General features: G+C 32.1%; 1 protein-coding gene and 6 non-coding genes across 7 annotated transcripts; 6 read left to right on the forward strand and 1 right to left on the reverse strand.

Moving 5' to 3' along the window:
• The first annotated feature begins 13783 nt into the window (after positions 1-13783).
• TRNAA-AGC (transfer RNA alanine (anticodon AGC)) lies at positions 13784-13856 on the forward strand. The gene has a single exon. It is a non-coding gene; the product is annotated as a tRNA-Ala (tRNA).
• Positions 13857-15062: 1206 nt separating this feature from the next.
• On the forward strand, positions 15063-15135 carry TRNAA-AGC (transfer RNA alanine (anticodon AGC)). Its single transcript has one exon. It is a non-coding gene; the product is annotated as a tRNA-Ala (tRNA).
• Positions 15136-16420: 1285 nt separating this feature from the next.
• TRNAA-AGC (transfer RNA alanine (anticodon AGC)) lies at positions 16421-16493 on the forward strand. The gene has a single exon. It is a non-coding gene; the product is annotated as a tRNA-Ala (tRNA).
• Positions 16494-17778: 1285 nt separating this feature from the next.
• Positions 17779-17851, forward strand: TRNAA-AGC (transfer RNA alanine (anticodon AGC)). Its single transcript has one exon. It is a non-coding gene; the product is annotated as a tRNA-Ala (tRNA).
• Positions 17852-19136: 1285 nt separating this feature from the next.
• On the forward strand, positions 19137-19209 carry TRNAA-AGC (transfer RNA alanine (anticodon AGC)). The gene has a single exon. It is a non-coding gene; the product is annotated as a tRNA-Ala (tRNA).
• Positions 19210-20493: 1284 nt separating this feature from the next.
• On the forward strand, positions 20494-20566 carry TRNAA-AGC (transfer RNA alanine (anticodon AGC)). The gene has a single exon. It is a non-coding gene; the product is annotated as a tRNA-Ala (tRNA).
• A 4856-nt stretch (positions 20567-25422) lies between these two features.
• LOC108321390 (uncharacterized) lies at positions 25423-25905 on the reverse strand. Its single transcript, XM_017553137.1, has one exon. The coding sequence runs from the start codon at positions 25903-25905 to the stop codon at positions 25423-25425; it is 483 nt and encodes a 160-aa protein (XP_017408626.1).
• Positions 25906-26838: the final 933 nt, after the last annotated feature.

Genomic DNA, 26838 nt, shown 5'->3' on the forward strand with positions numbered 1-26838 from the left:
CTTTTGCTTTATTTATCTAATCAATGTATTCCCAGACTTGTGTAATAATTTTTGTTATACTCGTCTAATCAACAAATGAAATAACTTGTATAATATTTTTTGTTATACTTATCTAATTATTGTATGGACAATCTCGTGTAATTTTTTCCTATATTCTCTTAATCATTGTATGGAAGGACTCGTCTGATGTGTATTGTTAGACTCGTCTAATCAATATACACTAGTGTAGAAAGGACTTTAGACGTCTGTTATTTTTGGCTTTTAACGTTAGATCCCGATCCGACGTCTTTACGGGTGACGTTAATGGGACGTCGGACTCTATAGTGTCCGACGTCTATAAAAGACGTCAAATTAAACCAAAACCGACGTCTAAGGGCACTATAAACATCGGTTAATGCCTTTAATCGACGTCTAAGGGCACTATAGACGTTGGACATGGCATTAACCGACGTCTACTACAGCTTGTGTCTTTGGGTAGCGTAGTCACACCTTCTTCCTTTGCTAGTTTCGTCATAGAAAAGGTTGCGTCTTTTGGACCTCTTATGACATTTCAACCGAAAACCGAATTTGGATCATTGCCTAGTTCCATTCCAATCGGCAAAGAAAACGAATACGGTGACATGAGAACTAGGCAAGGACCCAGGTCCGACGTATAGGTTAACTTTTCACCTACCCTGTTAGTCATATAGACGTCTGTGACAGGGGGACCGACATTTATAATCGTATATAGACGTCGGACTAGCGAAATCAAACGTCTATATGGTGGAAAAAAATTACTTTTCACCTACCTGTCAGGCATATAGACGTCGGGTAGGGGGGCCTCGATGTCTATAATATTATAGACGTCGGGGCCCCTCCTAACCGACGTCTATATGCCCAACTTATTTACGAAAATGTCATCGATCAATAATTTACTTTAGTTATTTTGTGGTCTGACGTCTATGGGGTGACGTTAAAAGCCAATTCTACACTAGTGATATTAATAAACTCACCTAATATGCATTGCTAGACTATCTTAATCATTATACGCTACCGATGGGAGGCTAGTGTTGTGACATGACGATTATGGTTCCAAGGGTGTTGCTCGATAGTTTGAGGCTTCTTTGTGGGGGGTTCTTGGTCAAGGATTATTCGTGTGTGTTTGGGAGCTTGCTGTTGAAGGTTCGTGCTTACTATATCTTCGTCGAAGGAGAGTTCGTGGTTATCCAGAAGCCCTAAATTGTTAACTGCCTCACGGACCATCCAGGTAAGTTCTGAGTCTTTCTTTGTTTGTATATGAATCTGTTTGTGTATCAATGTATTTATGGTTTGCTCTTTGTGTCTGTGGTTGTTGCAATCTGTCCAAATTGAAACCCTTGTGCAATCTGTCTAAATTGAATCCCCAATGTTGTGTGCATTTTGTCGAAATTGAAGCTATTGTGTTGTTTTCAATGACATTAACATGAATAGGCATAACATGTTTCGTATGTTCTTTTTTAATTTTCAGTTGAACAATGTTTAGGATGTTAATTGAATAATTGTTTGCATCACAAATTTGTTGATAGTGTTCACACTTATTTTGTTATCATTCATAGGTGGAAATTGTGGTTTTAGGTTGCGCCCTTTGTCTTGGTTGTTTAGGGTGAATTGTGCATGTTGTCTCATCATTTCAGACCACCATAGAATTATTAAAGCCGCTTTGGAATGGCCTCTTGGTACAAATGCATTTGGACATATTAATGCCTATGATGACAATTGGAACTAACATATTGAAAATCACACAAATGCATTTTTATCCTACAAGTTAGTTTGTATGGACTTGATGTTTTGATGCTTTGGAAGAAGAATCATTCTAAATCATCCTTGTTTTTTATGGTAAGTATGGAAAGTATTTTGGTATTTCTTTATAAAGAACTAGGAAGATTCTAAAGAAGATATATTGCAAAATTATATATTATCTTGCATCAATCATTAACAAAGTATTATGATCTTGTTTTAGTCTACCAAAAGAAGTTTCAATTTGAAGTAAGTTAGTTGAGCTCATTGTTCCTTTCTTTTGAGATTGAGATTATGATTTTGAACATGCTTTACATTCAAATTAGGATTCTGATTATTATTGATTTTTTAAAATTATTATGTACCTTTGCTTCTATTTATGGAATTTGATATGCATAATTGCATTTGAATTTGGAAAAGCATACTTTAAGCATCATTATTGTCACCAAAGTTGTCTTGAGATGGTGGTGACTGATAACGGCTTAAAATACTGTTATCTGTGATGTAATTTTGATACTAAATGCACCTTTTTTGACTTAGAAACTTGCTTGGACTCATGCTTTTTCATTAAGTTGTGTGAATAAGAGAGTTGAGGTTGAATTTGATGATTTTATGACTAATTCCCTTTGTTTTGATAGAAAATGAGTTAATATAGGAAGTAGAGATAAAGTGCTAAGGAGATACAGCTCAAAAAGACCTGGAAAAAAGGGGAAACCGCACGAAGCTTGGGCGCCCTACAGGAAGCTTGAGTAGAGAAAAATCGACGTCCGCCGCCCTAGCGCCCTCCTAGGCCGCCCGAGCGTCGGCCTCCGAAGCTCGGGCGTCCAATTGAAGGCTCAAGCCCAACGAAAATCGACATCCACCGCCCGGGCGCCCTAAATAGAGCGCCCGAGCGTCGTGCGTCGCAGATCCGACCTAGTTTTTGCTCTGTTTCGACTCTTTTGGACCGGGCCCTGTTTCTACTCTTTTCCAACTTTATTTAAAGGACCCAAGCGCTCTAGGTTTTGTATCTCTGGCTGGAACAACACAACAACACACTTTTCTACCCTCTGAAGGCATATCTAGAGGCAGGAGCTTCGTCTTTTACTTTTAGGGTTTTACTTTCTCATGTTTTTCCATTGTTCATCTAGTTTCTCCATGTCTATGGGGAACTAAACTCTATTTGTTGTTGGGGAATGATGTAACCTTGTGAACTCTCATCTATTTGAATTAATTCTTAATTTATCTGCTTTATTCATTAATTGTTAGGGAATTCATCTGTTTCAATGCTTGCTCTATTTAACTCATTTAGTAGCATGATTTATGAATTGCGTGAGTGTCAGGAGGTTCCTTACAATTCAGGTTCTTGTTGAATTCTTCCAAGGGTAATATTTCTCAGGGATGAGGGTATGAGTACTTGGTCATCTTAAGCTCTTGACCTTTAGACTTAATTTTCTAGGAACGCTAGGAATTGCATGAACTAGGAATTAAGGCAGGCTTATTGCGCCGAGGGATCGGGTTCTATGTAATTTAGTGAGTGATGTTAACATTAATTCATATTCATCTCATATTAAACAACATCCGTCCATCTTTGTGTTACTCTACTATTGATCAATTTGCATTCATATTTAGTTTTATGTCTTTGCATTTGACACCAACAATCTCGTTTTATTTAAGTCTTAATTAATTAAGTTATCACACAACTGTTTAGTGCCGAGAGTCTTCAGGGATACAATACTTGGTCTTACCATTTTATATTACTTGTGCGATTCGGTACACTTGTCGATCCATCAACAAGGTTTTTGTTTTGTTTCTGGAGATAAAAAAATATTGTTAACAGTGACTGAGTGCCAAATGAACATGTCTTGAGAAGTTTCTATTTAACTGCTCAAGGTCTAGTTTTCTATTTAATTGTCGCACCTAAGCTTATTATATTTAAGTGTGTTTATAGATATTGGACTAGTAAATAGAAATGGAGTTTCACATTTTAGTGGACCGACCCGATGAGCGCAAGTGAGCAACCTGACGAGTTGTACACTTTAGTGCAGCTTCACGACCAATTTTAGCCTATTGACCAGCGTATGTGTCACCAGCGAGTAGGGATGCCAAACGCATAAGAAACAAGAGTGGGAGACTACAACGTTTGATGTTCTATAAGAAGGGTTGTAGAAAATAGTAGGCCAAGTTTCTTAACCAATAGGGGGGTTAATTGACTTTGCTTTATAAAACTTGTTCTTTTAAAACTCTTTTCAAAATCTTTGAACCTTTCTTGGAATGCAAGTGATAAAGAATGAATAACAATGCAAAAGGGATAGAGAAATTCACACAAAGATATATACTAATTTGGCCAAGCCTACATCCAATCTTTTTTCAATCAACCTGAGATTGAAAAGATTCCACTATATAGAGCGAGTTCCACAATAAGAAATACAGAGATACCCCTCTCAATGTACTTTCCTCTCTAACTCCAAATCTACTATAATATACACCCAGAAAAAACAATCATCTTTCTGTCAACCCCTTTGAGATACCACATTTAAAGTAACTAGAACTCCACAAGTTCTCTTCCTAGCCTCAGCAATAAGGAACTACCTACAATCACAAATGATTGTCAACGATTCTGACCTTCTAGAAGAACACCTCACAGTGTAGATTGATCAGACTTTGAAAGTACAACAACTTTTCAAGAATCCTTGATTTGATTTATTTCCAAATGAAATTCTTCTTGATTCTTGGAGAATAGACGCTCCTACAATTAAGAACTCAACAAGATTTATCAGATATGAAAGTTATCATTCAAAAAGTTGTTTAATGCAAAGATCCATGTGTCTATTTATAGATATAACAGTACTGACGCAAATTAATTGATTATGTTATTAATGTAATCTGTTAGAAATAAAGAGCCTTGTTTCTTAACACCAAGAGGAAGCGTGAATTGGTGATTACTAAAAATGAATGCTTTTTAAATCTTTTTGCAAAGTTAGAATGATCTTGAAACTTTCTTGCAATGTAAGTAAAGCGCGTATGCAATTCCAAATAAAAGAGATAGGGAAAGAAGAACAAACACAAGGTTTTTATCTTGGTTCGGCCTCAATGCCTACATCCAGTCACCATTTTAATCAACCTTAGATTGAAGGATATTTCACAATAATGATTTGAGATTTATACCAAAGGTTTTACAGAAAACATACTCTCTCAATGTAAACAGCTCTCTGACTCAAAATCAAATATAGAAAGAAAACACCTGCACACACAAAACCACACGTTCTTGCTGTTGAACCCCTTTGAGAAACACCTCTCAAAGTCCAAGAGCTCCTCACTCTTCTTCCTGTCACGCACAAACAGGGAAACAACACAATCAACGACTGCATAATACTTTTCTTATCAAAGCAGATACACCTCAATAGTGTGGATAAGATCAGTCAGTCACGTCCACAAAGTTCCTCTAAAAAATCCTTCAAGTTTCTTCAAATTCTTGAAGTCTTTATTCTTGGAGCATTTAAGCAATCTATTAAACTTTCTCAGATCAAAGATATCAGATATGAAAATGTACAAATGATCATTAGTTTTAGAATGGCAAGTAATGCGTCAATTTATAGTTTTCATCATGACAGACACAAAATAATCAATTACATTAGTAATGTAATTGGTTACATTAAAATCAGATGTAATAGAATTACAATTAACACAACTCTAATTGAATACACAATTAATGTAATCGATTTGCTTTTAATGCTAGTCAAACATTTAAAAATATGACTGTTATAGTTGTTATGACTTAGCTGAAAACAGCTTTCAAAAGATAACAGACTTAATTGATTACATAAAATGTGTAATCGATTAAGCTAAGCACTTAACCAGATTTTGAAAACTTTTTCTCTTCAAAAATTCATCACAACACATTTAAAAATGATGTATGCAAAGACACAAGTTTTAATCGATTTAACACTTAATGTAATTGATTCAAAACTAGCTATTTTTCCACAATTCAAAATATAAGTTTTCTGATGAACTTAATTTATTACACCAATACTGTAATCGATTATGTCATGCAAATTTTCTTTTGTGCTTGTGATTTTCATCACACAGAAACATACAGTCTGGATACAAAGATATAAACACATCATGATCAGTAGTATGTAGAACCAACAGTATGTCAACATATGCATTAATCAACAATAAGCATTTACATATCCACATATGTATCAAACACAAAAAACACATTTCTGTTGTGTCATGACAGCATCTATGTGTTGTTACTATCACTCTATTGTCATCATCAAATACAAACACTTCAGGGATTGGGTTTAGCACTTATATTGTTCCCTCTATCAATAGTGATAATAACAAAGGTAAAATATTTGGCACTAGAAAGGTAAGAACTCCATCAACTATTGAAATTGATAATATGTTGCTAGTAGATGGTCTCAAACTCAATCTTCTAAGCATTAGCCAACTATGTGATAAAGGCATAAAAGTAACCTTTAAAGTTAACCACTGCTGGATTTATTGTGCATCCTCTAATGAGTTAATTTTCATTGGTAAACATTATCAAAACATTTACATGGTTGATTTTGAAAACACATCTTTTGACTCTATTGTATGTTTGCTACCTAAAAATTATGAACCATGATTATGGCATAAGATATTAGCTCACATTCATATGTCATAGTTAAATAAAATAGTCTCAAAGAATATTGTGAAAGGATTACCTAAAATTAAGTATGAACTAAAAATATTAAAATCAAGCACCATTTCATAAGGTATCATGTATCAAAAGGAGAGTGTAAAATTGAATACATTGAAAACGTTTATCAATTAGCAGATGTTTTCACTAAACCACTCCTTGTGGATAGATTCTACACTATTAGAAATGAATTAGGCATCTTAGATGTTTCATGTTCTTCTTAATAAGGCAAAAATTACATTTCTCTGTCAATAATAACTAATTATGTAATCGATTAATTCTGCCAAGAACATTCATATCGATTTCCAAAATGTCTCTCTATTTTAATTAGTTAGACAACTTATCTAATCGATTAATACACCTAATACCAACAACTACATCAATTCCTCTCTATTTTAATCAATCACATAATTTAGTTAACTGATTATGTACATCCCTATTCTACTCATATTTGTTTCAAATTTGAAATCCTAAAGAAAAAGTAAAAGCAGACTCACCATATTAATAACTTGAAGTTAAATATGTCAAAACTTATAAACCCTAACCATTTTTGCATCACCTTTTCACACAAGACCCTAACTTCCTCTACATCAATCATCACTACCATGGCATCCTCTTCCTTTAAATCCAAGATATTCAAACGTGTTGCCAATATAACAAAGATTGTTGTCCTTAATGGCTGGATAAACAACGAAGAGGGACATACGAACTTCATCTATTATTGGCGAAATCATAACATTGTTACCCAAAAATACCTAGACATTCAATATTTCCGCAATAACAGTTTTCTCTTCCAATATTGGCTACCTCACTAGGGTTTGGACCATTTATTTGATTCACACTTTAAATGGTCAAATACAAACTAATTGGGTCGATGTAATGAGTGATAATATAATCAAAGCCACGAGGCTAACAATGGCCAATTTACCTTATGTAGTGTTTGTTAGAATTTCAAGTGTGAGTCTAAGTTCCGCATTGATATGAAAGGGTAGATCACCATATAAGGTTGAAGATCCATTAACCCATTGTCTTAAGATTTAGGGTAAAAAGTGATGTTAATCCCTTATGTGGTTGTACTCAGGTCTCATTGATGTTGTATCTCCCTAGTGAACCTCATCATCCTATAAACCCAACAAGTGGTATCAGAGTTAGGTTAGGCTCATATGAGTACAATGGTCCTTGTATCGAAAGTCTTCCTGGCAAAGGGTTCCAGGAAAGTGTGTCTTATTAAGGTCAACAATGGTACGGAAAGGTGTACTTGAATGCTTCCACTATAGGGAGAGTGTACCAATGTGGAAGGGATTCACCCTTGAAGGAGGAGATTGTTAGTATTCCAAGTGTGAGTCTAAGTCCCACATTAGATAGAAATAAAAAGGTAAAGCGCCATATAAGGTTGAAGATCCATTAACCCATTGCCTTAAGGTTTTGGGTAGAGAGTGTTGTAAATCCCGTATGTTAGACTCAAGTCTCATTGATATTGTATCTCCCTAATGAACTTCCTCCTCAATAAACCCAATAGTGTTTCTATCAAATTTCATCACATGGGTCTGAGAAAGAATGATGATGGGTGGGCCTTCAAGGATGAACCTCAAGAGTTGCTAAAGGTGAGGATGTGGACCTTGTGAATGTAGATATGTCCCACTATGCCCCTACTTTCAAGCCTAAAAATGATTTTGAAGATTGTGCCTTGAAGCAACTAAAAACATTGATCTCACCTCACTCTACCTATATGTCAAATTTTGATGCCTTCAATAAGGAGATTCCTGCTCTTCAGTAGTAACTTAAGGACCAGATCATTGAGGAAGATGGATCTGAGGCTGAAGCGGAAAGAAGAGGATGAAGATTCTGACTAATCATTACTAACTCCTTTCAAACATTTGTTTCTAATATGGGTTGTTATTATTTCTAATGAACTTTATTTTCTATGTTTTGAGCTTGTTAAGGCTAACATGCTTAACTACTAGTTGCTTATGTAGTTAACCCTTGTTTTAATTGTTGTATGCCTCTTTCTTGTATGTTAGGTTTTCTATTCTATTTTTTGCTATTGCATAAAAGGGGAGAAAGTTCAAATGCAGAATGTAGGAACACGGAGGTTGGCCATAAAAAAAAGGGGGAGATTGTTGATAGGGAGAGCTAACTTGAGTAGGAAAATATTTTTGATGATGCTCCAAATATGGTTAAATTATTTTTTATGATGTTTCAATGTTCCTGATGTAATTAACTAATTGTTGACTTTGTTAAAATGTATGTATTGTAGGAACTAAGATTTTAACTTATTGTTAAATCTATTAATATGTATGTCACGAAAAGATCACTATCTATTTTAGTCTATTACGTTAATTACATAATCGATTAAAACTACCTGTACCATGTTTATGTATATAAATGAGTCTCATTTATTTTCCAAAGCATGAAATACAATGTTAGAGCATTGATTTATGGGGAAAGAACAACCGTAAAGCATTCTTGGAGAGCAAGAACATCAATTGGATGAAATCAAGACTACAAGCATACAAAAATGAGTGGAAAGAGCTAAGAATTGACTATTTCTAGTTTCCTGTGTAAAATTTGCACTAGAGGTGTATCTGTTTTTTTTACTTTTTCAGTAAATTTTTATTACCATTGTATCCTTTGATATGTAGGCAATGTTCTTAGGGTAAGTATGTGTAGCCTCACCATTAAAAATTATTATTTTTTGATTGGAGATTTAGATTATAGGAGATCTTGTAATATTGACATTTTGAGTAATATAATAATAATAATTATTATTAGTATTATTATTATTATTATTTCTGGACGTCAGTACTATTTACAGTACATAAATATTTAAAAAAGTAATTTAATTAATTATACTATTTAGAATAGTATTATTACCATCTAGTGAAAATAAGTTCATTATATTAAGTATTATATACATTATATCAGTATATTATAATAATAATAATATTATTATTATTAATAATAATAGTAATAATATAAATACTTTTGAATTTGAATCTTTCGGAATCCTAGCAAAACTGCTAAGAAATTATGAGGAAACATTCTTTAGCTAATTTACATTTCGTTTTAATATAACTTTTAAAGTTTTTGTTATAAGAGTGCTCCATGTAACATTGTGTGAAAGTATCTTGGGAAATATTTCCTCTCAAAATTAAAATTAATAAAATTTACTTATTTAATATTAGTTGTTACCGAAAAATTAGTCAAATTTTTAGACATGATGTTTTCATCTATACTTGTATATAAATACTTATACATAAAGAGGATTATTTTGTAGGGGTACACATATTTATATTTTTAGTATGTTCAAAGTATTTTTTTTTTATTTTTGTATTATTTTTTATGAATTTTTTCATACTTTACATCTTTATTTGAGATATCTTGAATAGATAGAAAATTTTGAAATTTTTTATGAGGGTATCTTGTATTATATATTAATTTTTTATAGGTTTAAGGAAGTAAAATATTGACGAGAAAATTTTAATTGTTGTTCCTCTAACATATTTTTATTTAAGATTCATTATAAATTGAAATTATATTAATTGAAGTCGGTTTAGAAATAATGAATATCAATTTAACGTTGCCATTAACTGTAATATTATAACTTCATATGTTAAAAACCTAAAATAATATATGTTAAAAGTTTATTTTCATATCAGTGGAAAGCAAAAGTGATTGTTGTGCTGCTTTTGGGATTTGCTCGTGGAATCGGAAATGGCCGCGTTTCGTAAGTGGGTATGGCAGTTATCTGGGATCGCAGCTTTTAGGCGTTGTTCTTATAAGTGAATTTTAGGGAATGAATTTGAGGTGATTTGAGAGGATTTGAAGATAATTTTTTTTTGTCGTTTTTTTTTGTAAATTTAGAGGTAAATGAAAATGAATTTGAAAATAAATTTTTTTAATTTGTCACGTTAATACAATTCTATACTAATTCTCACAAATTTTATTTCCAAATTCACTCTCATTTACCTCCAAATTCACTCAAAAAAACGACAAAAAAAATTATCTTCAAATCCTCTCAAATCCCCTCAAATCCACTCAAAAAAACAGACCCTTAGGGTTTCCAAATCGAAAATGTGGTTTGATTTTTTATGAAATCCATCCATCTCCTGTTTCTGGGACAAGACATTATGTGAAATCCAACAGAAAACACCTCGTAATAATTTACAGTTTTCCTGGAAACAAGCTAAGGTTTGATTTTTTGCCTAAAGGTTTGATTTTTTGGTTTCATTTTTCTTTTTAAGACTGAGATGATACAAGAAAGCAATAGGTGCGGGTGCAGGTTTAAATTAGAGGTGCACAACTCATAGGTATTTCTTAAATATGTGGATTAAGGCCTGCTTCTACTCGTAGTTAACATGGTAGGGTTGAAGAAATGATTATGTGGAGTTGTTATATTCATTGCTGGCATCCTATTTTACTGCCTTAAATTTTGTGGAGTTTCTCGCCATTTACCTTATTTTCTTTTGTTCATTTTAATTAATCTATATAACTTGAATGATTGATTATATCGCATCACTTTAAATATTTTAAGGTGTGATTATAAAACATTGTAATTTTTATTTTGTACATGGTATGACTCAAAATTCCTTAAGAAAAAAGAATCAAGTGAGAATCAGAGTTAGTACTTAAAAAATTTTCGAATGAAACTCTCAATAATCGGAATGGGGTATTTGTAAGGGATGGTAGCCCTATTCATGTATATGGGTTCATTGACTCTTCTATGACTCATGAAAGAAATAAATTTGATGATATCCAAACATACATCACCAACTGTTTTGCAATGGGGAAGAGATATATTTTCTCTCTTATATACTTGGGTAAGTGAAGTTTGCTAACTTTAAAGTTTCATTTATTAATTTTGGTATACGACTATTAAGTTATTACCAATTTCAGGCGTCATTGGCAGCTACTTGTGTTCTCCATATCGGAGAACACTACTATCTGGTTTTGTTCATTGCACAAGTTTCCTCCCAGCCCTCTTAGACATGTAATAGATTGGTAAGAACCTCAATGTTTCAACTTTCTTTGTTATATAAATGTATGCTAAAGTAATTTTTTTTAATAGTTCCCTTGCAACACATATGATGTTATTTGAGAGATCTACTACTACAACTAAAAGGCTTGCATGGGTTCCCCTTAAGGTTTGGTATTTTAGTCCATACTTTGTTACATTATGTTCCATTCCAATAATGTTACTTAATACACATTAGACAACTTTTTCTATTCAATCGTTAAACAAATCTTGTAATACAATTAAATGAGTTGGCAAATACATTGATTGGATGACTATGTCCATACACTAATTAAATGATTTTAACAATAAACAATAGACAAGTATGTCTATACACTAATTAGACAAGTCTAGAAGTATACATTAGACAAGTTTGTCTATACACAAATTAGACGAGTTTCTTAATACACATTAGACGAGTTTTTCCACTCACTAATTAAATGAGTATTGCAATACCACTAAAAAAACAAAAATATTGACGGATACAATCCGTAAAAACAACCAATATCCGTCGGTCATGAACAATTTTTGATGGTTTACCGATGGTTACAAATCTGTCGGTAATTTTGATATTGGTCATGAGTGATAATCAATTATTTCCGCAACCAGACTCAATATCGACGCACAGATAATCGATTATCACTAATGATAATCGATTATTACCAAAACGAAACACATCCTAGTTTGCAAACACATATGCAAGAATCCTAATTCACGAAGTAACTCTCCCAAAACATCATGCATGCATTCAAGCATCACATACCCTTGTAAACATACTCAAACACATACATCAGAACACTTGAATCATCCAAACTCAATCAATGTTATACCCTAACAAACCTAAAATTTATATCATATGATTATCACAACACTCTTATAACATAAAAGCATATATTTTATTTTTAGTTAAATATTGTTCTTTATTTTTGAAATAAATTATATATTTTTAGACTTTATACATATCATATAAAATATTATTTCTATCAAATGTTATGTGCATAATATAATTTTTACGTGTTATATTTTAAAAAAAATCATATTTAACAAAAATCATTTATTAAAAGTTAATATAATTTCAAAAATAGATCTAATTATTGGAAGTTTGTTTTATTTAAAAGTTTACTCTTAAACCACGAAAATACTTTAAATTTATTTCAAACCTTATTAAATAACTTTATAATATTTTCTATAAACAAATAATTAAAATTAACATATAATTCTAATAAATTTTATTTGTTTTTGTTTTTCCTCTTTGTTTTTATTCTTTTTAATGATAAGTTATTCTTACAAAATATAAAATATATTTAACCTTTTACCTTTAAAATATATTTGTCTCACAACCTTTCATTTTCTTTTATATCATAAATTATAAAGACAAATTAGATATATAATTTAGTTTAATCATAAAATATAATTTTTTAAATATATAACTCCCTTATTTTTAACTATAATACTATATAATACGAGATATTCAAAATATTTATTGTGAAGAATAATTTCATGTCAATTTTTATTTGTTAATAAAATAAAAATAAACATTATGAGATTAAATAATAAATAATAGATAATGATTAAATAATCAATATTGAACAATTTATATGGTCATATTAAAAACCTAAATGATTTGGAACCAATAATTATTAAAAAAATAAAAAGGAAAAAATCGAAGACTAGATAAAAATTAGATCATCATGATAGGTAATAATTCAAAATTATAATTATTAGAATTAAATAAAATATAAAAAATATGAACAATAAAATGTTATATCTCTTTATATGTTTTTAAACATAATACAATTTTTAATTTATATAGAATGTATAGATAATAATAACTTGAACACATATGGGAAAAAATATTAACTTTTCATATTTTATAATTAAAAGCTTTAACGTTTCTTTGGTTCACATTTTAGAAAAACAATTGAAGATGAGGAAATAATGGAAAAATCATCAATACACTTCTCAAATAATAAATTGAACTGAAAATCTATTAAAATTCAGTTTTTCAAAACTGAACTTGGAAATAGTTTATTTAATTTCTAATGAAAATAGATTAATTCTTTTAAGCATAATATAATTAACTATAATTTAGTAGAGATAAATTATTTTTTTCCAATCCTACGAAATACTACTTAACAATGAACATAAAGTCCTAATAAAATATTTGTAGCAAAAACTTGGTGTCAAAACATACTATCATTATTGAGCCATAAGTGGTGATAGCTTTAATCACCAATTAATGAAATATGAGGTGTGGACAGTATATAGTAATGAATCTGCAACTTTACTTTTTGGCCATGTCCAAACAAAACAAATAAATTGGAACAATATTTTTCATTCTGTTGTATGGGGATGTAGCTCAGATGGTAGAGCGCTCGCTTAGCATGCGAGAGGTATGGGGATCGATACCCCGCATCTCCATTTCTAGTAGTTTTTTCTTTTTTTATGCTTTTGAAACTTTTAGTATTTTAGTTTGTCCAAACCAAAATATAAAAAAAAACTGATTTTAATTATTAGCAATTTTATAAATATATTGAATTTCAATTTTTAATGAAAATGACATATAGAAACATAGGAGTAGTGCTTAATTAAGACTTGAAGTAAATTTAAAAATCGTGGAACCTCAGTAAACAAAATAATTGTTCTTCCAAAAAAAACATGGAAAAGATAAATCAAGAAAATAAAAGAGCTAAAAACACAAAAATATTCAGTAATGTTAAGACTATAAAGTCACTGTTAATAGTTAATGTTGTCGCCATTTACTCTCAAAATATTTGATTATATGGGTTAAATTTGTTATTAGTCCCTCAACTATCAAGCAATTTTATTTTTCGTCCCTATTTCAAACTTTATACGATTTGATCCCTCTCCTTAAGGAAACCATAATTTTGGTCCTCCAAAATAAACGGCGTTAAAATTCAGGTGAGGTGGCTAACGTATAGGCACATGGGATGACATGTAACCTTTCTAACATTCGCCACATGTGTTTACATTTTAAATTGAAATTGATAAGTGATTAAATCAGATGACGGAGATAAGGGTTTATATACTTACAAAGTATTGGGTTAATTGGTAAAGTTTGGTTCACTGTGTGGTCTGAAGGTTGAAGAGCAAAGACGAGCACATCATTTCAGCTAAAAAGAAGGTTGAAGGTGAATCGCAAAAGGTTGGATTTCATCTTCTTCAACATTGGTGTAGTTGGTCACATAAGTTCATTTTCCTCTTTCGTTTCGTATGAATGGATGGATTTGGGATATAGGGTTTTTGTTGGGAGTAGTCGAACTTGATTTATTTTCGAAATTACTGTTGAAGGGAAATGGAAGCGGACAGAGGAGGAAATGGTTGCACGCGAAGGAGTATTGGTTCTGGAATGTCCCAAACATGTGGATCCTCCTCTCACTTAGCTTCAAAAAATTGTGGTTGTGGGGAAAGATTGCTGCTGTTGAAGGCAACTACATTGAAGAACAAAGGGAGACTATTTTATAGATGTAGAAATTGGGCAGTAAGTGAGAAAATGTTTTACTTATTGTGATGAAGTTTGTATTCGTGATTTGTAATTTCTTTTGCAGAGTAATTCAAGTTGTAACTACTTTGAATGGGTTGATGAAGGAGACTCTAAAATTGTATGGGGATGTAGCTCAGATGGTATAGCGCTCGCTTAGCATGCGAGAGGTACGGGGATCGATACCCCGCATCTCCATTTCTAGTAGTTTTTTCTTTTTTTATGCTTTTGAAACTTTTAGTATTTTAGTTTGTCCAAACCAAAACATAATTTATATTGTTATGATAAAAAAAACTGATTTTAATTATTAGCAATTTTATAAATATATTGAATTTCAATTTTTAATGAAAATGACATATAGAAACATAGGAGTAGTGCTTAATTAAGACTTGAAGTAAATTTAAAAATCGTGGAACCTGAGTAAACAAAATAACTGTTCTTCCAAAAAAAACATGGAAAAGATAAATCAAGAAAATAAAAGAGCTAAAAAACGGTATTTTTTTTTCTATTATACTATGTAAAAAAGTTGTTTTAAATATAATTTTTTCAAAACACAAAAATATTCAGTAATGTTAAGACTATAAAGTCACTGTTAATAGTTAATGTTGTCGCCATTTACTCTCAAAATATTTGATTATATGGGTTAAATTTGTTATTAGTCCCTCAACTATAAAGCAATTTTATTTTTCGTCCCTATTTCAAACTTTATACGATTTGATCCCTCTCCTTAAGGAAACCATAATTTTGGTCCTCCAAAATAAACGGCGTTAAAATTCAGGTGAGGTGGCTAACATATAGGCACATGGGATGACATGTATCCTTTCTAACATTCGCCACATGTGTTTACATTTTAAATTGAAATTGATAAGTGATTAAATCAGATGACGGAGATAAGGGTTTATATACTTACTAAGTATTGGGTTAATTGGTAAAGTTTGGTTCACTGTGTGGTCTGAAGGTTGAAGAGCAAAGACGAGCACATCATTTCAGCTAGAAAGAAGGTTGAAGGTGAATCGCAAAAGGTTGGATTTCATCTTCTTCAACATTGGTGTAGTTGGTCACATAAGTTCATTTTCCTCTTTTGTTTCGTGTGAATGGATGGATTTGGGATATAGGGTTTTTGTTGGGAGTAGTCGAACTTGATTTATTTTCGAAATTACTGTTGAAGGGAAATGGAAGCGGACAGAGGAGGAAATGGTTGCACGCGAAGGAGTATTGGTTCTGGAATGTCCCAAACATGTGGATCCTCCTCTCACTTAGCTTCAAAAAATTGTGGTTGTGGGGAAAGATTGCTGCTGTTGAAGGCAACTACATTGAAGAACAAAGGGAGACTATTTTATAGATGTAGAAATTGGACAGTAAGTGAGAAAATGTTTTACTTATTGTGATGAAGTTTGTATTCGTGATTTGTAATTTCTTTTGCAGAGTAATTCAAGTTGTAACTACTTTGAATGGGTTGATGAAGGAGACTCTAAAATTGTATGGGGATGTAGCTCAGATGGTAGAGCGCTCGCTTAGCATGCGAGAGGTACGGGGATCGATACCCCGCATCTCCATTTCTAGTAGTTTTTTCTTTTTTTATGCTTTTGAAACCTTTAGTATTCTAGTTTGTCCAAACCAAAACATAATTTATATTGTTATGATAAAAAAAACTGATTTTAATTATTATCAATTTTATAAATATATTGAATTTCAATTTTTAATGAAAATGACATATAGAAACATAGGAGTAGTGCTTAATTAAGACTTGAAGTAAATTTAAAAATCGTGGAACCTGAGTAAACAAAATAACTGTTCTTCCAAAAAAAACATGGAAAAGATAAATCAAGAAAATAAAAGAGCTAAAAAACGGTATTTTTTTTTCTATTATACTATGTAAAAAAGTTGTTTTAAATATAATTTTTTCAAAACACAAAAATATTCAGTAATGTTAAGACTATAAAGTCACTGTTAATAGTTAATGTTGTCGCCATTTACTCTCAAAATATTTGATTATATGGGTTAAATTTGTTATTAGTCCCTCAACTATCAAGCAATTTTATTTTTCGTCCCTATTTCAAACTTTATACGATTTGATCCCTCTCCTTAAGGAAACCATAATTTTGGTCCTCCAAAATAAACGGCGTTAAAATTCAGGTGAGGTGGCTAACGTATAGGCACATGGGATGACATGTATCCTTTCTAACATTCGCCACATGTGTTTACATTTTAAATTGAAATTGATAAGTGATTAAATCAGATGACGGAGATAAGGGTTTATATACTTACTAAGTATTGGGTTAATTGGTAAAGTTTGGTTCACTGTGTGGTCTGAAGGTTGAAGAGCAAAGACAAGCACATCATTTCAGCTAGAAAGAAGGTTGAAGGTGAATCGCAAAAGGTTGGATTTCATCTTCTTCAACATTGGTGTAGTTGGTCACATAAGTTCATTTTCCTCTTTCGTTTCGTGTGAATGGATGGATTTGGGATATAGGGATTTTGTTGGGAGTAGTCGAACTTGATTTATTTTCGAAATTACTGTTGAAGGGAAATGGAAGCGGACAGAGGAGGAAATGGTTGCACGCGAAGGAGTATTGGTTCTGGAATGTCCCAAACATGTGGATCCTCCTCTCACTTAGCTTCAAAAAATTGTGGTTGTGGGGAAAGATTGCTGCTGTTGAAGGCAACTACATTGAAGAACAAAGGGAGACTATTTTATAGATGTAGAAATTGGGCAGTAAGTGAGAAAATGTTTTACTTATTGTGATGAAGTTTGTATTCGTGATTTGTAATTTCTTTTGCAGAGTAATTCAAGTTGTAACTACTTTGAATGGGTTGATGAAGGAGACTCTAAAATTGTATGGGGATGTAGCTCAGATGGTATAGCGCTCGCTTAGCATGCGAGAGGTACGGGGATCGATACCCCGCATCTCCATTTCTAGTAGTTTTTTCTTTTTTTATGCTTTTGAAACTTTTAGTATTTTAGTTTGTCCAAACCAAAACATAATTTATATTGTTATGATAAAAAAAACTGATTTTAATTATTAGCAATTTTATAAATATATTGAATTTCAATTTTTAATGAAAATGACATATAGAAACATAGGAGTAGTGCTTAATTAAGACTTGAAGTAAATTTAAAAATCGTGGAACCTGAGTAAACAAAATAACTGTTCTTCCAAAAAAAACATGGAAAAGATAAATCAAGAAAATAAAAGAGCTAAAAAACGGTATTTTTTTTTCTATTATACTATGTAAAAAAGTTGTTTTAAATATAATTTTTTCAAAACACAAAAATATTCAGTAATGTTAAGACTATAAAGTCACTGTTAATAGTTAATGTTGTCGCCATTTACTCTCAAAATATTTGATTATATGGGTTAAATTTGTTATTAGTCCCTCAACTATAAAGCAATTTTATTTTTCGTCCCTATTTCAAACTTTATACGATTTGATCCCTCTCCTTAAGGAAACCATAATTTTGGTCCTCCAAAATAAACGGCGTTAAAATTCAGGTGAGGTGGCTAACATATAGGCACATGGGATGACATGTATCCTTTCTAACATTCGCCACATGTGTTTACATTTTAAATTGAAATTGATAAGTGATTAAATCAGATGACGGAGATAAGGGTTTATATACTTACTAAGTATTGGGTTAATTGGTAAAGTTTGGTTCACTGTGTGGTCTGAAGGTTGAAGAGCAAAGACGAGCACATCATTTCAGCTAGAAAGAAGGTTGAAGGTGAATCGCAAAAGGTTGGATTTCATCTTCTTCAACATTGGTGTAGTTGGTCACATAAGTTCATTTTCCTCTTTTGTTTCGTGTGAATGGATGGATTTGGGATATAGGGTTTTTGTTGGGAGTAGTCGAACTTGATTTATTTTCGAAATTACTGTTGAAGGGAAATGGAAGCGGACAGAGGAGGAAATGGTTGCACGCGAAGGAGTATTGGTTCTGGAATGTCCCAAACATGTGGATCCTCCTCTCACTTAGCTTCAAAAAATTGTGGTTGTGGGGAAAGATTGCTGCTGTTGAAGGCAACTACATTGAAGAACAAAGGGAGACTATTTTATAGATGTAGAAATTGGGCAGTAAGTGAGAAAATGTTTTACTTATTGTGATGAAGTTTGTATTCGTGATTTGTAATTTCTTTTGCAGAGTAATTCAAGTTGTAACTACTTTGAATGGGTTGATGAAGGAGACTCTAAAATTGTATGGGGATGTAGCTCAGATGGTAGAGCGCTCGCTTAGCATGCGAGAGGTACGAGGATCGATACCCCGCATCTCCATTTCTAGTAGTTTTTTCTTTTTTTATGCTTTTGAAACTTTTAGTATTTTAGTTTGTCCAAACCAAAACATAATTTATATTGTTATGATAAAAAAAACTGATTTTAATTATTAGCAATTTTATAAATATATTGAATTTCAATTTTTAATGAAAATGACATATAGAAACATAGGAGTACTGCTTAATTAAGACTTGAAGTAAATTTAAAAATCGTGGAACCTGAGTAAACAAAATAACTGTTCTTCCAAAAAAAACATGGAAAAGATAAATCAAGAAAATAAAAGAGCTAAAAAACGGTATTTTTTTTCTATTATACTATGTAAAAAAGTTATTTTAAATATAATTTTTTCAAAACACAAAAATATTCAGTAATGTTAAGACTATAAAGTCACTGTTAATAGTTAATGTTGTCGCCATTTACTCTCAAAATATTTGATTATATGGGTTAAATTTGTTATTAGTCCCTCAACTATCAAGCAATTTTATTTTTCGTCCCTATTTCAAACTTTATACGATTTGATCCCTCTCCTTAAGGAAACCATAATTTTGGTCCTCCAAAATAAACGGCGTTAAAATTCAGGTGAGGTGGCTAACGTATAGGCACATGGGATGACATGTATCCTTTCTAACATTCGCCACATGTGTTTACATTTTAAATTGAAATTGATAAGTGATTAAATCAGATGATGAAGATAAGGGTTTATATACTTACTAAGTATTGGGTTAATTGGTAAAGTTTGGTTCACTGTGTGGTCTGAAGGTTGAAGAGCAAAGACAAGCACATCATTTCAGCTAGAAAGAAGGTTGAAGGTGAATCGCAAAAGGTTGGATTTCATCTTCTTCAACATTGGTGTAGTTGGTCACATAAGTTCATTTTCCTCTTTCGTTTCGTGTGAATGGATGGATTTGGGATATAGGGATTTTGTTGGGAGTAGTCGAACTTGATTTATTTTCGAAATTACTGTTGAAGGGAAATGGAAGCGGACAGAGGAGGAAATGGTTGCACGCGAAGGAGTATTGGTTCTGGAATGTCCCAAACATGTGGATCCTCCTCTCACTTAGCTTCAAAAAATTGTGGTTGTGGGGAAAGATTGCTGCTGTTGAAGGCAACTACATTGAAGAACAAAGGGAGACTATTTTATAGATGTAGAAATTGGGCAGTAAGTGAGAAAATGTTTTACTTATTGTGATGAAGTTTGTATTCGTGATTTGTAATTTCTTTTGCAGAGTAATTCAAGTTGTAACTACTTTGAATGGGTTGATGAAGGAGACTTTAAAATTGTATGGGGATGTAGCTCAGATGGTAGAGCGCTCGCTTAGCATGCGAGAGGTACGGGGATCAATACCCCGCATCTCCATTTCTAGTAGTTTTTTTTTATGGTTTCGAAACTTTTAGTATTTTAGTTTGTCCAAACCAAAACATAATTTATATTGTGATGATAAAAAAACTGATTTTAATTATTAGCAATTTTATAAATATATTGAATTTTAATTTTTAATAAAAATGACAGATAGAAACATATGAGTAGTGCTTAATTAAGACTTGAAGTAAATTTAAAAATCGTGGAACCTGAGTGAACAAAATAACTATTCTTCCAAAAAAAAACATGGAAAAGATAAATCAAGAAAATAAAAGAGCTCAAAAACGATATTTTTTTTTTCTATTATACTATGTAAAAAAGTTGTTTTAAATATAATTTTTTCAAAACACAAAAATATTCAGTAATGTTAAGACTATAAAGTCACTATTCATAGTCAATGTTGTCCCATTTATTCTCAAAATATTTGATTATATTAATAATGAGTATAAAAATTAAATTTAAATACTTCTATAACTAGAAAAATTATTCACATAAAGTACTTATTAGCCGAAATTCATTATTAAATAAATAAAGGTTTCAGAATAAATAAAATATTAATTATAATAAAAACAATGCAGATCTATATCTTTTATTCACGGGCAATGAGATGTGTGTAAGTAATTCTTTAATTTTCAATTGAATGAAAAACACACACAAGATCTTGAATTTTCATGATACTCAATATTCTCTCATACACAGTGAAAAAGAACTTACCTGGATCCATTGTATAACTGTCAATGTTCTCCCTTCTCTTACTCCTCTTTAATGCTTCTTGATGATATAGAAAATCTGAGGGATGTCACAGTTTCTTTTCTTTTCAGAGAATGTAACTTTTCTTTCTCTCCTTTCAGAAACTTAACCTGTCAACCGTAGTCAAACTTTTTCCTATGATATTTAATCAACTTTAATAAAATACCAAAATGCCCTTTATTGAAGTGAAAAGAGAGGGATTTATTTTAATAACTCTAAAATAATCCCTATAACTTTAATACATTATATTCTAATAATCATCACATTAGAATTTGTACATCAAAGTTATACTTTAAATTACATGAACCAATCTTAAATATTAATATAATTTAACATTCTCCCACTTGGTTCATGTAATGACTTGAAGATCTAAAACTAAACTTTAAGTGCACACCATTCATTAGAATTATCAAGTCATTATCCTTATATGAATTGAAATGATCGGATCATGGCGGGCAAAAGTCATGAACGACAAGATTCCTTCCATGTATCACATAATCAAACCAACTCAACATAACTTTAATCAATCTTTTAACTTTCATGTCTCTAAAAGAGATATAACATGTTACCACAATCAATAATACATGTATATAACTTAATGTGGATAACAATAGAATAAAGAGAAACATAACTTTAATTGAATTCACAAGTGTCATGACAGTACAAGCATATAACTATACATATCCATATAGATAAATAACATCATTATGTTAATATTGACTTATCCATAATGTCCATACTTTCAACATGGCCAATAAAAGTTTTGAGCGGTAGTCCTTTAGTTAACAGATCTGCTATCATCAAATCCGTACCAATATGCTCAATCAACACTCTATGTTTCTGCACTTCTTCTTTGACCGACAAGTATTTCAAATCCATGTGTTTAGCACCCTTTGAGTACTTGTCATTTTTAGAGAAGAAGACGGCTGCGGAATTATCACAATAAATCCTTATCGGCCTGGCAATACTATCAATAATGCCAAGCCTCAATACAAAGTTCCGCAACCACAAAGCATGAACAGTGGCCTCAAAGCATGCCACGAATTCAGCTTCCATGGTGGAAGTAGCAATGACTGATTGTTTTGCACTTTTCCAAGAAATTGCTCCTCCAGCTAATAGATAAACATAACCAAATGTGGATTTTCTTGAATCCACACATCCAGCATAGTTTGAATCCGAGTAGCCAACCATCTCAAGATGATTTGACCTTTTGTAGGTGAGTATGTATTCTTTGGTACCTTGTAAATACCTAAGAACTTTCTTTGCAGCTTTCTAGTGATTCATTCCGGGATTACTTTGATATCGGCCTAACATTTCAACAACAAAACTTATATCTGGCCGAGTACAAGTTTGAGCATACATCAAACTCCCAACCACTGACGCATAAGGAATAGACTCCATGGCCTTTCGTTCCAAATCATTCTTGGGACATTGCATTTGACTAAACTTGTCTCCTTTTTGAATTGGAACTATTCTAGGAGAACATTTTTCCATTCTGAATCTCTCTAACACTTTGTTAATATAGCCTTTTTGAGACAAACTTAACAATCCTTGTGATCTATCACAGAATATTTCTATTCCTATCACATAAGATGCCTCATTCATATCTTTCATTTCAAAGTTGCTAGAGAGAAACTTCTTTACATCATGTAACATACCAACATCATTAGTAGCAAGAAGAATGTCGTCAACATATAGAACCAATATAACAAACTTACTCCCACTGATCTTCATATATATACACCGGTCAACGGTGTTCTCTACAAAACCATATGAAGTTATGGTATCATTAAATTTTAGATACCATTATCGGGAAGCTTGTTTCAGTTCATATGTTGATTTCTTCAATTTACACACCAAATTTTCTTTTCCTATTACTATGAAACCTTCTAGTTGATCCATATAAACTTCCTCTTCTAAGTCATCATTCAGAAAAGCAGTTTTTACATCCATTTGGTGAAGCTCTAAATCATAATGAGCCACCAAAGCCAAAACAATTCTCAGAGTCCTTCTTAGAAACAGGAGAGAAGGTCTCTTTGTAGTCAATGTCATCCTTTTGAGTGAAATCTTTGGTGACTAATCTAGCTTTATACCTTTCAATATTGCCTTTTGAGTCATGTTTAGTTTTAAAGACCCATTTACAACCGACTCTTTTTGAACCCTTAGGCAATTCAACTAGATTCCATACTTTATTGTCATCCATTGATTTCAATTCTTCTTTCACAGCATTCAACCAATTCTCTGAATTATTACTTTTCATGGCTTGTCTGAAAGAGACTGGATCCTCATCAATGCTTAAGTCACATTCATGTTCAACAGAGTAAACCACATAATCATTCGAAATAGCAAGTCTTTTCTCCCTTACAGACCTTCTTAATGCTGCTTCTTGTGGTTCCTCTATCAATTGCTCATTTATGACTTGCTCATTTGTGACTTACTCATTGTCAATTGGCTCAACATTTATATGTTCATTTTGTGGGATTGAAACATTAACTTGTTGTCTCTGCTTGTTGTGTGACTGTGATACAACAAGAGGGATAACAACTTCAGAAGAGACATTAGATGTAGAAACACTATCAGTATGCTCTTGAATATCCACTATTTGTGATTCCTCACTCCCACTAAATTGACCATTTTCAATGAACCGAGCATTTCCAGACTAAACTATTCCTGTACTATGGTTAGGGCAATAAAATCTATATCCCTTTGATTTTTCAGGATAACCGATGAAGTAACCACTAATGGTTCTTGCATCAAGCTTCTTTTCATGTGGATTATATAACCTTACCTCTGTCGAACAACCCCAAACATGAAGATGTCTCAAACTGGGTTTCCTTCCAGTCCATAGTTCATAAGGAGTTTTAGAAACTGCTTTGCTAGGAACCTTATTAACCAGATATACAACAGTCTTTAATGAATACATCCACAAAGATAAAGGAATATTACTATGACATAACATACTCCTAACCATAACCATAAGAGTACGATTCCGCCTTTCTGCTACACCATTTTGTTGTGGTGTACCGGGCATTATATAATGTGCACAAATACCCCGACTTTCAAGAAACTTTGTAAATGGACCTGGACATTGTCCATTCTCATCAGTTTTACCATAATACTCACCACCTCTATCAAATCTCACCAATTTTACTTTTCTATCTAATTGCCTTTTCACCTCATTTATGAACACCTCAAGGACATTCACTGATTGAGATTTTTCATGTAATAGATATATATAACAATAACGTGAGAAATCATCAATAAAGGAGATAAAATATTTTTCACCACTCCAGGATTTAATGTTAAAACGACCACAAATATCAGTGTGTATTAACGCAAGAAGTTGACTACTTCTTGTGGCGGGATATTTTGATATGTGTTTTGTTTGTTTACCCTTAATACAATCAATACATATATCCCAGTCATCAAAATCCAATTGAGGTAAAATTTCATTTTTCACTAACCTCAACATCATTTCTTTGGATATGTGACCTAATCTTATATGCCATAAGAAAGCAGAACATTCTTTTCCTGCACCACAATTTCTATCAACAACATGTTCAACATTAAACAGGGATTCAGAAAAATTAACATCAAGATTTAAACGATATAAACCATCCAATAATGTACCAGAACCATAATAGTACGAAACTTTATACAAATGAAAAATACCATTTTCAATCTTAAAGTTAAAACCTAAATAATCCAACTTTGCAACAATTAAATTTCTAGCACAACCAGGAACATAGAGACACTTTTCACGATTCAGACAATAACTAGTGTCTAGAATCAATCTGTAAGTCTCAATTCCTTCTATCCGTGCCTTCATTCTGTTCCCCATTTACAAATACTTTTTAGTTCCTTGTATGGGCTGGATTGAAAGGAATCCCTGCATAATATTAGAAACATGAGTGGTAGCTCAGAATCCAACCACCAGGTATTATTAGGCACTTCAATTATATTTGCTTCAAAACTTACAGAAACATAAAATGTACCTTTCTTTTCGAATCAAGATTTTCTTTTCGGACAATCTTTCTTGAAGTGACCTACTTTCTTGCAAAAGAAACATTTCTGGTCCTTTTGGATATTGCCCTTATTCACTTTCATTTTCGAATCAAGATTTTGTCCTTCTTGTTCTTCTTTCCTGATTTAGCTTTACTAAAGCTAGCACCTTCATGAGTTGTGAGATGGATAAAATGATCTTTCATTTTCTTCAATCTCCCTTCCTCTTGTACCAACATGGTTTTGATTCTTTGAAAGTTCCATTTATCCTTAAGAGTGTTATAGTTCACTTGGAACTGGCCAAATTCAGGAGGAAGAGAGTTCATGATAAAATGTACCAGAAAAGACTCATTCACCTTCATTCCCATTGACTTTAATCTTGCTGCTATATTAGCCATTCCAGTTACATGGTCATGTATGGGATGTGACCAGTCAAACTTTTTGGTAGTCAGCTCACTCATAAGAGTTCCTACAATAGACTTGTCAGTTATGTCTGATTGTGAGTACTCCTTGATCAGTTTCATGAATTCCTTTGCGTTTTCTGTTTTAGGCATAGAAGGCTTTACATTCTCTGCCATAGACATGCGCATCAAGTTTAGTGACAGCCTGTTAGACCTATGTCAAGCCTCATAAAGAGACTTCTCATCACTTGTACTAGTTTCTGTAATGACTGCGGGCATTTCATCCATCATAATTGCCATGCCCAAGTCTAACACACCCAGTTGGAACTGGATTTGTTCTGACCAATCAGCATAATTGAGCCCATTAAACTTGACCACATTGTTGCTCAAACCTGATAAATTCATGTAAGTTGGAAATAATACACAAGCTCATACATTAATGCTTTGATAAAATTAATGGATTCAAACAAATTACTACACTAGTCATACATTCAAGTTCACCTTTGGGTGACACTTAAACTGATAGGTAATCATTTAAGTCATTCATTTAAGTTCACCTTTGGGTGATACTTAAACTGACAAATTCCATATACACTTTAATAAACAATCAATCATGCTTAAGTCTATATGTATGTTATCTTTGGATATACAAATATATTTACTAAGTACATGAAATGTCTCACTTTAATGTCATCAATTATAAACAATGGTTCACCTTTGGGTAATCCATAACATCCTTATATCAATGACTAATTACTCTATATATTCATAATTTAACATCCTTTATATTATGAATAATTGTAATTTAAATGTAACGTGGTGGAGAGGTGAGGAGAAGAGTAAGCGCGAATCACTCATCCAATTAATGATGGCACCACTATCTCAAACCACTCCTGGTTCTATCATGGATATCAACTTATTTAAGGTATCAATGTTTCCTTGTTTATAAACCCGGGGAAAACACTGGTTAAACACCCCCCGTAAACCACTAACATGTTTAGGGTTTAACAAAGGAATGAGTTGTATCCTACCCCACATCCCAAGATTAATAAACAAAAATTAAACAAAAATTATACTATGCATGTGAGTAAATGCACTTTTTTTTTTCAAATTAAA

The sequence above is a fragment of the Vigna angularis genome, chromosome 1, assembly GCF_016808095.1.
Source record: "Vigna angularis cultivar LongXiaoDou No.4 chromosome 1, ASM1680809v1, whole genome shotgun sequence".
NCBI classification, from domain to species: Eukaryota; Viridiplantae; Streptophyta; class Magnoliopsida; order Fabales; family Fabaceae; genus Vigna; species Vigna angularis.